This window comes from Thunnus albacares, chromosome 4 (genome assembly GCF_914725855.1).
Source record: "Thunnus albacares chromosome 4, fThuAlb1.1, whole genome shotgun sequence".
Taxonomy (NCBI): Eukaryota; Metazoa; Chordata; class Actinopteri; order Scombriformes; family Scombridae; genus Thunnus; species Thunnus albacares.
In genome coordinates, this window is record NC_058109.1 from 37,176,345 (window position 1) to 37,192,112 (window position 15,768).

General features: G+C 39.4%; 1 protein-coding gene across 1 annotated transcript; it reads right to left on the reverse strand.

The window, feature by feature from the left end:
• Positions 1–240: 240 nt before the first annotated feature.
• On the reverse strand, positions 241–3,548 carry LOC122981482 (zinc finger and SCAN domain-containing protein 12-like). The gene is made up of 2 exons (XM_044350224.1): positions 3,155–3,548; positions 241–1,270 (listed from the first exon to the last, which is right to left on the reverse strand). The coding sequence occupies exons 1-2, from the start codon at positions 3,324–3,326 to the stop codon at positions 570–572; spliced, it is 873 nt and encodes a 290-aa protein (XP_044206159.1). The 5' UTR covers positions 3,327–3,548; the 3' UTR covers positions 241–569.
• Positions 3,549–15,768: the final 12,220 nt, after the last annotated feature.

The following is a 15,768-nucleotide window of genomic DNA, read 5'->3' on the forward strand; positions in this document are numbered from 1 at the left end:
TACCAAATCCTCACATCTGACAAGCTAAAACCAACAAATGCTTGACATTTTTGCTTGATTAATGACACAAATTACAATCATAGGTTAATTTATGTTTCTGTGTCAATTGTAGACACTGTAATTCCAGCATTTTCACACCAGCTATGTTCCATGCTTTATTTAAACATGCAAGTCACATAAAAATACTAAAAAGGAAAAGAAAAAAAAGGGAAAATGACTAAAAGAAGCATTAAAGATGTGTAAAAGTGGGACTATATACCTTTTTAATGAAGAAATTAGACATTATTCATCCTCCTAAGAAAAGTTTAATTCATAGCCTATCCCAGATCACACTGGGTGACAGGTCACCAGTCCATCATAGGCTGGAAACATACAGACAACGTTGTGTACACACACACACACACACACACACACACACACACACACACACACACACACACACACAGTGAATAATGAAAGTTTTCATTTCTGTCCCAGAGGGAAAACAATGGCAACTTTTACACACCATTCTGTTTCTTCCATGACCATTCCATGCTTAATAATCCTGCCTGTCCACCAGCACCATTGCTTCACTTCCTGCAGCTGCTCTGATCAACACACTCCTGGGTTTTGATGTGTGATTTCCGGATGATTCTTCTGTCACACACACTGCCAGTGACAGGTTTCTCTCCTGTGTGGAGCATCATGTGTTGCTTAAGAGCTGCACGGTGGCTAAAACGTTCACCACAATCTGAGCACCTAAAGGGTTTCTCCCCTGTGTGACCTCTCGCGTGTATCACCAAATCCAATTTACAGACAAAACGTTTCTCACAAAATAAACAGCTGAAAGGTTTATGCATTTTACCTCCATTAAATCTGTTCAAATCATCCCTGTCTTCAGTCTTTGGTTCAGAACTGTCTACACTGCTGTCAGCAGTAGCTGCTAGTACATCACAGGCTGGTTCTGATCCTCCACAGTCCTCTCCATCCACTTCTGCTTTCATCTGTTCAGCCGGGCAGCTGGCTGGAGCCTCTGCCTCTCTGTGCTCCTCAATTTGGCTTTGATGGAACTGTGATAACTCAGGTTTCTCTTCATCATCTTCACTTTTCACAGAGATGAGAGTGATATCAGCCTCCTCCAGTCCTTGAAGCTGCTCTCCCTCCTGACTGCTCCAGACTTCCTCCTGTTCCTCTTTAATGCATGGGGGCTCTGGGGCTTCCTGGTCCAGACTGGGCTTCATCTCCTGCTGCTCAGGGGGAACCTCTGCACTAACAGTCAGCGAACGGACATCTGCAGAAAGTAATGATATACAAATACACAAACATGAATATCTGTGCCTTTATGTCGATCTAAGTGTGATACAACTGTTTTACGATTGTATGTTCTGTTTTGATGTACCTTGACCTTCGAGGTTTTACTTCCTCCGGCTATTCAAGTGCACTTCAGCTACCAAAAATAGATATTTAGTAAAATAAAAACAAGATTCAAGATTCCTCCCTGTAATTATGAGTTTGGCATACTCATAATCATTGTGTAACATAACACCAAGTTGCTTTCATTCCTAGATTTAGATGATGGGTTTTATAGCACTTCTCTCTGGTGCAGGATCAGTGGTCTCAGTATCAGTAACATTGTCTTACAGATTAGACTACTCTGTGATGCTGAACAGTTAGCATTTTATTCCCCTTTCAGGTGCAGTCAATCAGTGGACCAGGACCACTCTGATCCATCTTGGGTAAAGATTCTACACATGCAGAAAGGAATACATTATTTAATTTCATTATCATCATTATTATTATTATCCACAAGGAAATCAGTATTACATGGTTAGAAACAGTCCAAAAGTGGAGCAGGGCTCCTCAGTGCAACCATCTCAGTCACATGTATGAGTGTCTCCTACACTGCACTCTGTGTTTTGGTTGAGGAAATTCTGTATTAACACACTTTCTGAATGGACAAAATCCAGCAATTTCTGAAGTGATATGATACATTGTTGATGTTAAAGGACAGGCTGATTTTCAGGTCTGTCTTCAGTGGTCAGGTGTCCATATGAACAGTGAAAGAGGTTTTCCTGGCTGTAATCATTCCTCCTGTTCATACTGAAGATCCCCTTTAAATGTGCTTTCAATGTAAGTGATGGGGGCCAAAATCAACAGTGTGTCCGCAGACATTTTGAGCAAAAATGCATTTAAAAGTTGATCTGAAGCTTATATGAGGCTTCAACAGTCTGAGTTGGTCATCAAGTGGATATCTGACACATTTACAGTCTTTTTAGCATTGAATTTCCTCTTTGTATTTCCTCAGACAGTGTTGAGCTGCAGTGGAAGTATACTAACAAAAACAGGGACTTTGGCACTAAAAAGACAAATATCTGCTTGAATTGACTCATTTGGACACTGAAGCTTCATTTTAGCTTCAGATAAAATTTTAAATACATTTTGCACAAGAGGAGGACTGTGGATTTTGTCTACAATCACTTACATTTAAAGCACATTATGAAGGGATCATCTAATGGTCAGTATGAACAGGAGGAATGATTACAGCAAGAAAAACTAGTTTTAATGTTCATTTGGTCTCCCAAATGTTGTTTTCAGACAGACTTGAAAAATTGTGAACACATCCTTTAAGTTGTCGAAATTTGAAAAACTGCAATGGAATCCAGTTTCTTGTCTTTTTCCAGCTACGGCAGTCTCTAACATTACACGTTTTAAATTAATTATATTTGATAAAATTGGTCAAATATGTCTTTAAATTCAGGCGCAAGCAGCCACAATAAACCCCAACACAACGTGACGCCCTCCCACACACAGGAGAGCCCAAACATCGCAGCAAGATCGCTTGTGTTGTCTGGAAAATTGTTGGATAGTATTCGATCAAAGAATGTAATGTTCGCTGTTGTATCTCTATGTTACAAATCTAGCGCCATTAATTTAATGCTGGTTAGTCTTGTTAGTTAGGCTACATATCGTTACATTTACAAAAAGTAATTTCACCAAAGCGTGCATATTTTTAAAAATATATATATATATTTTTAGCCTTAACAACCAACCCCAGATGTGCTCATTAGAAGCAGAAGCTAACTGTTAACTGGTACTAACTGACTGTGTATGTCTAACGTATATTAGCGAAGCGAAACTGTTACATAGGGAAATTAAGCGGTAAAGGAAAACAAACCTGCTCTTCGAAGCCTAATTTCAGGCTGCAAAATAATATCCAGCAACTTGCAATAGCGGTCCAATTCCTCGTCATAGTCAGTTACTGTTTTCTCAAAATATTCAAATATCTCATCGACAGCCGCAGCTAGCCGCTGCTCGGCGAACTCTTTCAGACTCTCAAGAGCAGACATTTCCCACAGATGGTTATATCAGAATGAAGATAAGAAATCAATTATACTCTTTCTGTTTCCTTCTTTTAATTCAGCGGACGCCTTGCACTCAGTTTCTTGCAGTTGTTAGCCGCTTTTACATAACAATCGGCTAGCGTGCAAGTACAAACAGTGACACCGGCTGCAGTGTATCTGTGTCTTCTTCTTCTTCTTCTTCTTCTTCTTCTTCTTCTTCTTCTTCTTCTTCTTCTTCTTCTTCTTCTTCTTCTTCTTCTTCCTGTTTAATGGCGAATTGCCACCATTCGGAGCATTATCGCCACCAACTGTTGAATTACATAGTCCTTAAATCCTTGTTATTAAACCGTGCTTTGTAGAGACGTGAAGACATGTTTTAAAAGTTGATCTGAAGCTTATATGAGGCTTCAACAGTCTGAGTTAGTCATATCAAGTGGATATCTGACACATTTACAGTCTTTTTAGCATTGAATTTCCTCTTTGTATTTCCTCAGGCAGTGTTGAGCTGCAGTGGAAGTATAGTAACAAAAACAGGGACTTTGGCACTAAAAAGACTAATGTTGAAAGATATCTGCTGATATTAATCAGTGACTACATACACAGTATGGCCTAATTCATCTATTCGAAAGAATGCAGCGATCTAGAGAGGCACCAAACAGTTAAATGCCAGATGTCTTATCAAAGCATGACAAGATATGTGATATCAGTACAAACAATTGTGAACAATAAGTAAAAAATCCAAGACACTTTGAGTCCTAGGTGTATTAAATACATTTTGTTCATATGGATGATTAGAAGAGATGGTTAATCTTTGTACAGTGCATACATGAAACATGTACAGTAGCTCATACAAGTCCCATAAATTGAATTCTTCACCATAAATCATTGTTGTATTGTTTTGTTAGATTTGTATTCACCAGTAATGGTGTACACTACATGATCAAATTCAAATGCAACAATTCATGAAATTAAGTTAATTTTACTTGTGTATTTTGTCCCCTTTCTGCTATTGTTAAAAGCCTATTAAAATGCTAAATATCTGGGAGTTATAAATACTCGCTAACTTAAAGAAATAATGTGTTAAATGATTTTTTTCCCCCTTAAAATCAAATAAAGGATGTGTATTGTTATGAATCATGGGTGGTAATTAAATGCAACACATTTGCAGTAAGTACAATTATTGTAATTTGTAATTTTCACAAAATTAGCTCAGTAACACCTTAAGGCATTTTGAAACTGTCTTGTAAAGGAACTGTAGGTTATCATTTTACATTCTAATGTTTCAGTTTGAGGTGAATCCTCTGAATAAAACACAAAAAACATGGCTACACTCACAATATGAAACCATATTTGGGTCTTTCAGTACAGTCACAGTGAGGTTGTTTACCAGCTATCAAGATTCCTTGTATCACATGTCATCACAATGTTTAGGTGTTATCAAAGTGGTCGTATATAAATTAACTCAATGAAGTAAGAGAAGTAAGATTTAAAGTATTTTAAATGTATTACGATAAGTGATAAGATGCTAAGAAATGTGAATTTGAACAAAGTGTTAGTTACAGAGCCTGTCCAGTGTGACCCAGAGAGTCTGGTATGTTGAGTAAAGAGAGAGACAGTTACTCTGATCCTATTTCACTTCACTTCAAGATGCAACCAGCTGAGTGTCTCAGCGTAGGACAGTGAGGTTCGGACTGACACTTACTGTGTCGTATATTTGCCGGAACTGGCCCATATGTTTAAGATAGCCACTTCAGGCTCACATTCAGATAAGCCAGTACCAATTGTGCCACATCCTTACCTAAAGTGGCCCAATAATGTTCAGCAATATTTGGGCCATATTCACTATTTCAAATATGGGCCACATTAGGCTCACACTATGACAGCCAGTGCTGACTGTGCCATACAATTGCCAAAAGTGGGCCAAATTTGTTGTATAGTATTTAGGCCATATTTCCCATGTCATATGTTGGCCACTTTCGGTCAAGGTGGCCCACACTTGTTTTGTGATATTTGGGCCATATTCACTATGTATCACATGGGCGACTTTAGCGTCACATCCAGTTTACACATCGCCAAGCGATGAGCACTGCATCTTAACCAAAAATGGCCCACATTTGTTTTGGGATATTTGGGCCATATTTGTTATTTTACATGTGGGCCATTTCAGGTTCACATCCATTTTGTCCGGGCCAGAAGAAGGCCAGCAATCTATCTGGGTTCCCTTTAAGGGGACAAGTGAACTCAAACCATGCCAGCATAATTCCCCCCACCACATAACAGAGCCACCAGATCCTCTTACTGTAGGGGTCAGGCATTCAGACCTGTACCAGTTTTTCCTTTACTTTGTCACCCGTATGAATATATCTCTGCCTCCCCCCCCCCTTCTCTCTCAACCCAACCGGTCAAGGCAGGTGGCCATCCACCTAGAGCCAGGTTTTGCTTGAGGTTTCTTCCCGTTGGAGAGGAGTTTTTATTAATATTTTACTTGGCACCTAAGCTGTATGTGGTTGGACAGCAGAAATGCTATCCAATCAAGATAACATCACTACTGTCTCGAACACCAACTAAGGGAAAATTGGAATAATATCTAAAAATTTTTAGAATTTAGTTAATATGACTAGTGATAATATAACGCATGTATCCATGGCTTTTAAATTATATTTTTCAGATTACTGCATTGAGTGTCATTGGAGGGGTTGACATTAAGGACAGTGATGAAGCACTGTTTTACAAACTCCCTTTCTAAACAGCTCAGCTGCGTGGCATCGATGGAAAAACACCTTTCCATGGACTGCAAATGAAAGATGTAATTACTGGTAAGTGTTACACTGTGCTGTCATCAGTCTAAGTCAGTTGTCCTTTTCTCTTCATGTTTGACACACAGTTAGTTCAAAGTGATGCTAGGTGCAACCAACTGAAATTATTCTTGGTAAAAAAAAGTAAAGTAAAAAGAAATCAAGTAAACTGTCAGGCACTTGTACTACTCTGTCCTTGCAATGGTATCAAAGCCACAGCAGTTTCTCTCTAAAAGCTTCTTCCTTGGGTTAACGAACCCACACACAGCTGTGCATCTCCACACATCTGGGTTCTCATCCAGTGAGAGTCTGAGGTACAATGGATATATCTGCTGTCATCTTCAGCCATCATCTCAGTGATATGGTTCTTGAGATGGTTGTGTCTGAGAACTGTAATCCCTCTGTTTGTTTCAGAATTGCATTCTTGTTGCTGATGTCGGCATACAACTTTTCAACTGAGGACAGAAAACACTAAGAATTTCTGTATCCATGTGAGCTTCCCTGTGTTTAACTGGAATTGATGCAGTTTCACAGGAGGCCTTGGTCAAACACGGCAACATACTTGCAGGACTGTGCATTTACCTCGTTATTGGGGCACCAACTCCTTTTTGGTTAGGATTTGTTAGTGCTAGGAGGGAGCACTAACCCTTGTTCAATTTAATCAGTCTCATAATCTTAAGTTCTTGTCCCAAACAGTGACCGGTGAACAGTTTACTGCAGCTCAAAGAAACAACCAAACACTTTTAGGATAAATGAAGACATTTATCAATAGCAAAACGTCTTGAGGATACATGATAAAGCATAAGATAATATGCAGAAAATAATAAATAAAAAGACATCTTCATAGATGCAATCCGTAGATGCAAAAATCAAGCAGTTTCAGGCTGCTCTGAGATAGTCTCTAGGCCAGCTTTACTTCTGGTTTGCAGTATTGCTCTCAGAGAGCAGGCAGAGGTTCAGTTTCAAGCATTGTTGTTGTTGTTCTTCTTCAGGAGTTCAAGTTGAGGATTCAGGCTTTGGTTGGCTTTTAGTAACTTCAGTTGAGTACCGAATAAAGTTTAGTCTGACTGTGCTCAAATCTTCAGTGGCATTTACGTCAAAATAAAATATAAAATAAAAATAAAAGTACGTGCTTACTTCAAAATTAAATTACTATATGTGGAAATATGAGACTTAATGTTACTAATTTTAAAAAAAACAAATTACCTTGTTGCAAAAAAAGATTAAATAAAGATATATTTGGTTGCAAAACAAAACAGAGGTCTTAAGAATTTTCTGGAGTTCTTGGAGGCCAGCTCAAAGAGTAATCTTTTTGAGGCTGTTTTTATAAGTTAGGATAAAATGGCAGGAGTTTGGGTGTGTTCTTAAGGGTTTCGTGCCGAATTATTGATGAATATTCAATTTCTTTGTTCTAGGGGCTTTAGGTGTGGCTGGTGCTTTGCAGCCTGCGTCTCCTGAAGTAAAGGAATTTTAGGGAAGTCTAATTCTGAGTTTTTACATGCAAAAACATTGTTAATAACATTGTTATTAACACCCCCACATCATGCACTGACTCTCAAAACACCAGACAACTGCAGTGCCGAGTCAGGGTGATGGGTTACTTGTTGTTGTACATCCTCTTCGCACGTCGTGGCGCATCCTCTTCTGGTCCTGATCTGTTCGATTGTCCGTTCGTGGCATCCACTGATCTGTGGACTCCTTCGGATTGGTCCATAGGTGTCCTAGGTCGAGCGTTGTCTCCATGCTTTGGGACACTGGGGATCTAGCATACGATCAGCAAAACAGTCTTTGCACATGCAATATACATCTTCTAGTATCTCTCCCTCACCATAAGGCATTAACAAAGTGTACTCTAATAATGAGATATAGTACCTGCCTTTGTGTCTTCTATACTGAGCCTTTAACTTCTCAGCTGTACGCTCTATACCTTTCCTGCTGTAGCATGCTAAACTGGCATACATACTAAACAATATTACAGGCCCTAGTCTCAATGTGATCACTTCTCTATCAGCAGTTGTCTCTAATGGCATACACCAACCGTCATAATACACCCTGTGATGCACCCTGTGATGTACCTGATCAAAAAAGTATAGTAATTGGAGATTGCTAATTTCAAGGGTTATACCTACAGGCAACGTATAAATTCTATTTGTCCAGGATTTACACTGTACCTTTGCTATGCGAATTTCATAAAGGGCCAAAGGGGTCCCAAATAATTGATATCCTACTGACTGAACTGAAGCCTTTGTGCATGGACACTATGGATAGTGTGTGACTAAGATATAGAGATGGGTCCATAAGGCAAGTCATCTAAGATCGGTTGTAAATACTTATTGTACTGCTTCTTGGTTGTCTTTTGTCTGGGTGGGGCCATGTGTGAGTCCTAGTTGTTAGTCATCATCATCTACTGCACCTAGAATGGTCCTTCGCTCCTGGGCTGGTCCCATTGTTTTCTCTTGAACACCCTGATGTACACTAAGTCACCAGGCTGTACCTGTTGGAGATCCTCTGTGATCTCACTCCTTCTCCCTTCGGTGGCTCCTTTAACCTGTTAAAAGATAGCCTTGTGGATAGCAGTTAAGTGTTTGACATAGCTTGCTAATTCCATTTCTAACTGTTCAAGCAGAGGTCCCTTATAGGGTCCTCTAAGATAAGCAACTGGCATAGGTCAACCTGTAAGCATTTCATGCAGGGTTAAATGCGTCATTAGTTAGTTTGCATTCTCATCTTCATTAGTGCCGAAGGCACCACATCTTGCAACTTGAGCCTCCCTCTTTCACACAAATTCCAACACATCTTAGCCAATCTCAGTTTCAAAGTACCATTTGCTCTTTCCACCATCCCTTGCGAATGTGGATGATACACACACCCTAACCTGTGCTTGATACCCATACACTTAGTCAGGAGCTGTATCGTCGCATTTACCAAGTGTGGACCATTATCTGAACTGATCTTATCAGGTACGCCAAATTTTTTTGCCTTGTGCTTTCCTGTCTTCTCCCATGTCAATAAAATCTATCACTGTGTGTCTGAACGGTCCATCTGGCACCAAAATGGTAGCAATAGGCATCAAAAATGTTTTTCTTCAATTATGCACAGCACATTTTGGACAATCTGCCAGAAATCTGTCAACCATAGCTGTCAAATATAGTGACCACTAATTCCCTTGTCTCCTAACTCCCTGGATCTTCCGTATCACTTCCATATCACTTCCGTATCACTTCCCCCCTTGCGCAATGGCCTTTGCCATGTGCCTCCTTAATCAAGGTGTATAGTACAGAGGTTGGGGTCAGAAAATGACCATCAGGACCTCAACAGAGGCCTGTGTGGGGCCCATCTGGGTCTTAAATTCCCCCCTTTTTGACTAAACACTTTTTTTATAAATGCTGGCTGCTTCTTGAGGTTGGATGAGAGAGGACAAGTCAGATGTTGGGCTCTGTTCTTCTGCTAAAACAAACTCAGCTTCAACTAGTTTTTTGTGCATGTCTGGGTGTGGCTTCAGGAATGACTCAGTTTGTGCCTCACAGTCATGGGGTGTGCCATCTGTGGGCCATACCATTCATGATACCGGATTTGTTTTGAGGTATCGTTTAGTTTGGTGCTATAGTAGGCTAGTGGATGTTTGCCAGTAGGCATGTCTTGCATTAATATTGCATTTGCATATCCTGACCTGTCTGCCACATACAGGTGAGAGGGTTTACTGTCATTTGGGGTGCCCAATACCAGTACTAATTGTAGTTCCCCTTTAATGCCTTTGAATGCGCTGTCAGCTTTGTCTGTCCACACCAATTCAATTGAGCCATCACCTTGTCCTGCTGTTTTGATTATTGCACAAAGTGGTGCTGTTTTAAGTGCATAGTCACAAATCTACTGTCTACTATACCCTGCCATACCCAAAAAGGATAGCATTTGGGTCACTGTTTGTGGTTTGGGTGCTTTAGTTATTGCTGCAATTTGTGGGGCAGCAACATATCTATCTTCATCAGTTAGTCTTCTGCCAAGGTATTCTACATCTTGTTGACAAAAGCTATAATTTGTTGTTGCTTACTTTGTGACCTCCTTCTGCTAATGCTTTTAGAACTGCTATTGAGTCTTTTTCACACTGTTATATTGATGAGCTACAGATTAACAAACATCCATATATTGTGTCAGTGTGCTTTCAATGTCGAGGTGAAATATGGAAAATGAACTCGCAAAACAACCCTGTGACATCCTAGTGTAGGTATACTGCTCACCTTGGTGTGTGACTGCAAACAGGTATTGATAATCTGGATATAAAGGCACACTAAAAAATGCTGAACATAATCAATCACAATGTCATTCAATGTCTGATGGAACGTTTGATATCAGAGTATGTAGATCAGGTATCACTGAGGTTTCTACATCTACCACAGTGTAGATCATGCACCAACCTAATCATTTGAGTGGGATTTCTTTATTGGAAGGCCTGGAGAATTGCATAGGCTTCGGGTTTTTACCAACACTCCAGCCTGTAACAAACCTTCCATTGTAGGTTTTATCCCTGCCATTGCCTGTAGTGTAGGAGGGTATTGTCTTTTGTATGGTAGCTTAGCCCCTGGTTTCAATTTGATTTCCACTGGTTGTGCTGACTTCACTAGTTCTACATCTGTCTTGTGTTCTGACCACAAACAGTCTGGTATTTGCTGCAACAACTTCACCTGTTCTGCACTGAATGCTATCAGCGTGGCTGGTTTGTCATCCACTATCACTCTTTCAGCTATTCCCTGATCTCCTATTTTGTTTTATATCCTAATGAACTGTTTGTCTGCTGAGATGTGGATGTAAGGGCTCACTCTGGGGGACCATGTTTGCTCCTGCTGGGCTTATTTCATTATTGGACTTTTTTCAATCATTAAAGTCACATGGTGTGGAGTTTTTGAATTGAAACCATTGTGTGAGGTGTTCTGGCAGTTGTACAGCAGCAGCCCCTCCTTGTGGCCCCACATACATGTCTTTTGCAAGCAGATGAACTTGGTGTTTGTTCAAAAGTTCATCCCAACATTCTTCATAGTCTTTGTCTGATTGGTCACTGTAAAATTTCAAAATAAAGTGAAGAGGTAATGTTGGGTCTATGGGTTTGTTGAGTTGTTTCGTACCCACAGTTTCCAGGGGTTGGTGGGACAGTCTCTTTGCCTGTCCTATTTGGTGACATCCCCAGCACAGGTTGTCATTAGGCATCCCTGGACCTCGTTGTGTTCTTGGTTGGTTGAGTGGTGGTCGACCATATTAAGCAGATAGTAGTTGGCCTCTCCAGCCCCTCTCTGGCCGGTGCCTACTCTCATCACTGGTCTTCCTTGCCCTTGCTGTGGTCTTTAATTACCTCCTGGTTAGTAGACATGCACATGTATGGGCAGGAGCTGTGAGGCTTGAATGTCTGCTTGTTGACTGCAGACTGGTCCTTCAACCTGTGGGGGTGCTGTTTTTACCACTGGTGCTTGTACTAGAGCTTGTGTGTTTCCTTTATCTGTCTTTTGTTTAGTCAGTTCATCTCACTGCAGCTGAGTTAGTTTGTGTGTTGTGTTCAGTTTGGCCTGTTCTTAATCCTACTTTCCTGTCTTTTTCACTGTCTATTAATATTTGGTGTCCTCATGCACAAACCATCCCAACACTTCTTTCTCTTTCTGCCTTTTTCCTACTCTCTTTCCGCTAGTGGCTTTATTTTTATATTTTATGCTTGCTTTTACCTCATCACAACAGGCAATGTTAAATATGCCATCTATAGGATTAGGATGGCATAGGATAGGATCTACCAGATTCGGTCCGGGGTGCAGACACCTCTCTATGTTTAAGAGTAGGCTTAAAACTTTCCTTTTTGATAAAGCTTATAGTTAGGGCCAACCAGGCTCACCTTGGATCAGCCCTTAGTTATGTTACTGCTTCTTCCCCCTTTTTTTTGTGCTTTCTCATCTCACAGGAAACCCTGGGTTCTGGGCCGAGCCTTCGCAGTCCTTCACAGTCCTGACGGCATCCTTCCCTGGTTATTGCTGCTTATACTTATTGTTATTGTTATGATTGTTGTTCTTCTGTCCCCCCTCCCCCTTTCCCTCTCTCTTTCTCTCTCTCAACCCAACCGGTCAAAGCAGATGGCCGCCCACCAAGAACCAGGTTCTGCTTGAGGTTTCTACTCGTTAAAGGGGAGTTTTTCCTTACTGCTGTCGCCAAGTGCTTGCTCATGGGGGAATTGTTGGGTCTCTGTAAATTATAGAGTATGGTCTTGACCTGCTCTATGTGAAAAGTGCCTTGAGATGACTTTTGTTGTGATATGGCGCTATATAAATAAAAATTGATTGATTGATTGATTGATTGATTGATTGATTGATAGGTGCACACTATGTAGCTGAATCATAATTTATATAACCTCAGCTTGTAACCTATACAGCATTACAATTTTAACGTTTATTAACCTAGATTTGATTGGTATAATTTATTTCTGTTAAGACAGGTTCTTGGTTATATTCTATGAGAGCAAATATCTAATTCTAAAAATGGGTTTACATAAATTTTACAATTAAAATGAATATGTCAAACCATCTTTATAGATTAATCCTCACCAAATAATATTTGAGGATTACTTGATTTTTTTTAATTACTCATCTATTTCAACTTTTTAAACATACAAACAATAAAACAATTAAATACAGATATAATGTAATAAGAAATCAAATTAGATTTGGATTTTCTCAGCAAAAAGACACTGAGATTGTAGTTACTGCACTCTGCACCACCCACATATCTGTTTATCACAATTAAGGTCATAGGTCAAATAATTGGTCATGATTTTTAAGCCATGAAAATTACTTTAAGAATATATATTTAATAAGCACATAACCACTATTCTACCCATAACACATTTGGCTGGAGAGTCAAAAAAACTTGAAGCCATTAATAACCAGGTGATTTAATCCTTCATAAAGTTTTGGTTTACAGCACCCAAGCTGAATGAGCAGAGAGAAAAAAAAAACTGCTGCTTTTAGCAGTGCCTGTTTCTACGACTGGGAAGAGGAGGAAGGAAAAAAGGAAAACTCTGATGCAGCTCCTCTGTATGTGCGCTGCAGAGGGCAGGGGCACACACACACAAAAGGGAACAGTCTGCTATGAGCACCCCTTCCCTTTCAATAAAAGAAAGAGCGCAAGTGTTGTATAAAATTAAGTCCATTGATATTCATTAAATTTTGAGTGTTTTCTTATTAAATTGTTCCTCCTCTTTCACACACTGCACACACCAACTCTCACTTCTGTCTATTTCAGAACACACTGCATCACTATAGTCCGCTGTCACCTACAACAGCCACAGTAATTTCATTGATTGTGAAAAAAAGCAAGAGCAATTTTAAATGTTGCCTTTGGATAATATGGGTCGAATTTAACTCAGAACACCCAAAGAGTGTGTATCAGCTGTGCAAATTATCAGGCTAAAAGAACACAGCATTCACGATGTTTCACCATTTTCAAATGTAAAAGTGGGTCAGATTTGACAATGAAACAGTATGCAAAGGTAAAACAGCATTCCAGGATTACCACTCTGTCTGGTTCGCTATCATAATCATGTTAAAGTCCCAGTTTGTTAGGTTTTGTTTGGTTTCATCTGTGAAACAGGTGAAAAAAAAAGTTTTGCCTGGCAAAGAAAAATAAAGTTTTGCCAGGATCATTTTTCTAATTTTTTGTTTCCATTTGTGAAAATAGGTGATTTTTTTTTTTTTTTTTTTTTTTGCCAGGATCATTTAAGTTTTTTTTTTTTTCTAAGTGTTTTTTGTTGTAATACTCATTTCAGTCACAAGAGGGCAAAGTTTTTTTCGTTTTTTTTTCTTCATCAACTGTGAAAGTAGCAGGTGAATTTTTTTTTTTTTTTTTGGGTCAGGAAGTGTTTGTTGTTGCAATATTCATTTCGGCCACAAGGGGCCACAAGTGCACCACTACCCCATGTTCTAAACAGGACTGAAAGCATTCATGTTTTATTCCAGGTGAGTTTTAATAGCTCCATACCCTCTAAACACAAGGTACATATATTGTGTATTAGCAAGTTATGTAACATTATTGTCGCTAATCTGCCATTAGCGTTAGCTATACTGACATTAGCTAGCTAGAGGGCTTGCGGCTATCGGCTGTTAATGCGCTAGCTAGCAGGCTACCGGCTAACAGCTGTTAGCGCACTAGCTAGTGGGCTAACATATTGTTCATGGCTAACAGCTACAACCTGGGTTAAGTCGACTGCATAGCTAACGTTAGTTTACTGTAATGTTAGTCATCTTAACGGGGACACTTCACCAGGTTGTTAATCAGGTTGTGTAAATGTCTGATTATATTATGATTATCTCCAAAATCATAGGTACAACTCTGACACAACACTGAAAAGCTGGAAACTTGTCATGTCCTCATCTGATCAGGTTCGGGTACTTGGCCAACAGTGGAACCTTCAGGTGTGCTTGGACCCTTAGGTTGTGCTCACTGTATTTCTCCTATAGATTTTATCAAGAGTAAGAATGATTCATTCAAATGAAATGACTCTACACCAATCTGCAATAATTATATATCATATATCACGGCAAACAAAGGGAAGGGGAAAATCCACAACTGACAGTGAGAAGTACAGTTATAATGTATTGAGAGAGTGAGCTGAAATTTGGTCTTTTTTTAAATGCACTGCACATTGTACAATTCTAACTGTGTTTCACATAAAAGTATTCATGAGGTAAGACTAACAACACATTCTTATTTTCTCTCTGAGCACTTTCATCTGCCAACAAAATCAAGTTTAGCTCATTGCTCCAAAATGTTTGGGTCATACTTTATAACGCCTTACCTACACACAGCTGATCAGGTTTGAATTTCTCCCCAACAGTGTGTAGGTCTCATTCTGCCCTTTGTGAAACAAGACAGCATCATTCAGTCATAGTGACTGTTAAGTATTTTATTCATTAAATAAACAAAGAAAGCTTATAAACTTTACATAGCCTCCTCCTTATATGAATAATAACCATATTAAACCAAATTGCCAAAATCAAAATGTATTGAGTTCTTATTCTGTTGTTTATAACTATAATTAAATGTACAAAGTTCTCCTGTTCCATGAGCAAGTGTCCAAATGTCCCGCTCATAAGTTTTTTTATTTTTTAATCTTTATTTGTAAAACAGCCCACTCATGAGGGGTGAATTGTCCCCGTTAAGATGACTAATGATACAGTAAACTAACGTTAGCTATGCAGTCGACTTAACCCAGGTTGTAGCTGTTAGCCATGAACAATATGTCAGCCCGCTAGCTAGCACCCTAACAGCCAATAGCCCGATAGCTGTCAGGCTAACAGCTAACGTCAGTATAGCTAACGCTAACAGCAGATTAGCAACAGTAATGTTTCATAACTTGCTAATACACAATATATGTACCTTGTGTTTAGAGGGTATGGAGCTATTAAAACTCACCTGGAAGAAAACATGAATGCTATTTAGAACATGAGGTTGTGGTGCACTTGTGGCCCCTTGTTGCCGAAATGAGTATTACAACAACAAACACTTAAAAAAATCCTGACAAAAAAAAAAAAATTCACCTGCTACTTTCACAGATGAGAAAAAAAGCCCTCTTGTGGCCAAAATGAGTATTACAACAACAAACACCCAACAGAAAAAAATGTTTTTTT

Bases quoted from the DNA above. Each gene is read 5' to 3' on its own strand.
- LOC122981482 (XM_044350224.1), bottom strand. From the start codon at position 3,326: ATGTCTGCTCTTGAGAGTCTGAAAGAGTTCGCCGAGCAGCGGCTAGCT. The intron at 1,271-3,154 runs GTTTGTTTTCCT...TACTTTCTGCAG, and splicing joins AATTAGGCTTCGAAGAGCAG to ATGTCCGTTCGCTGACTGTT.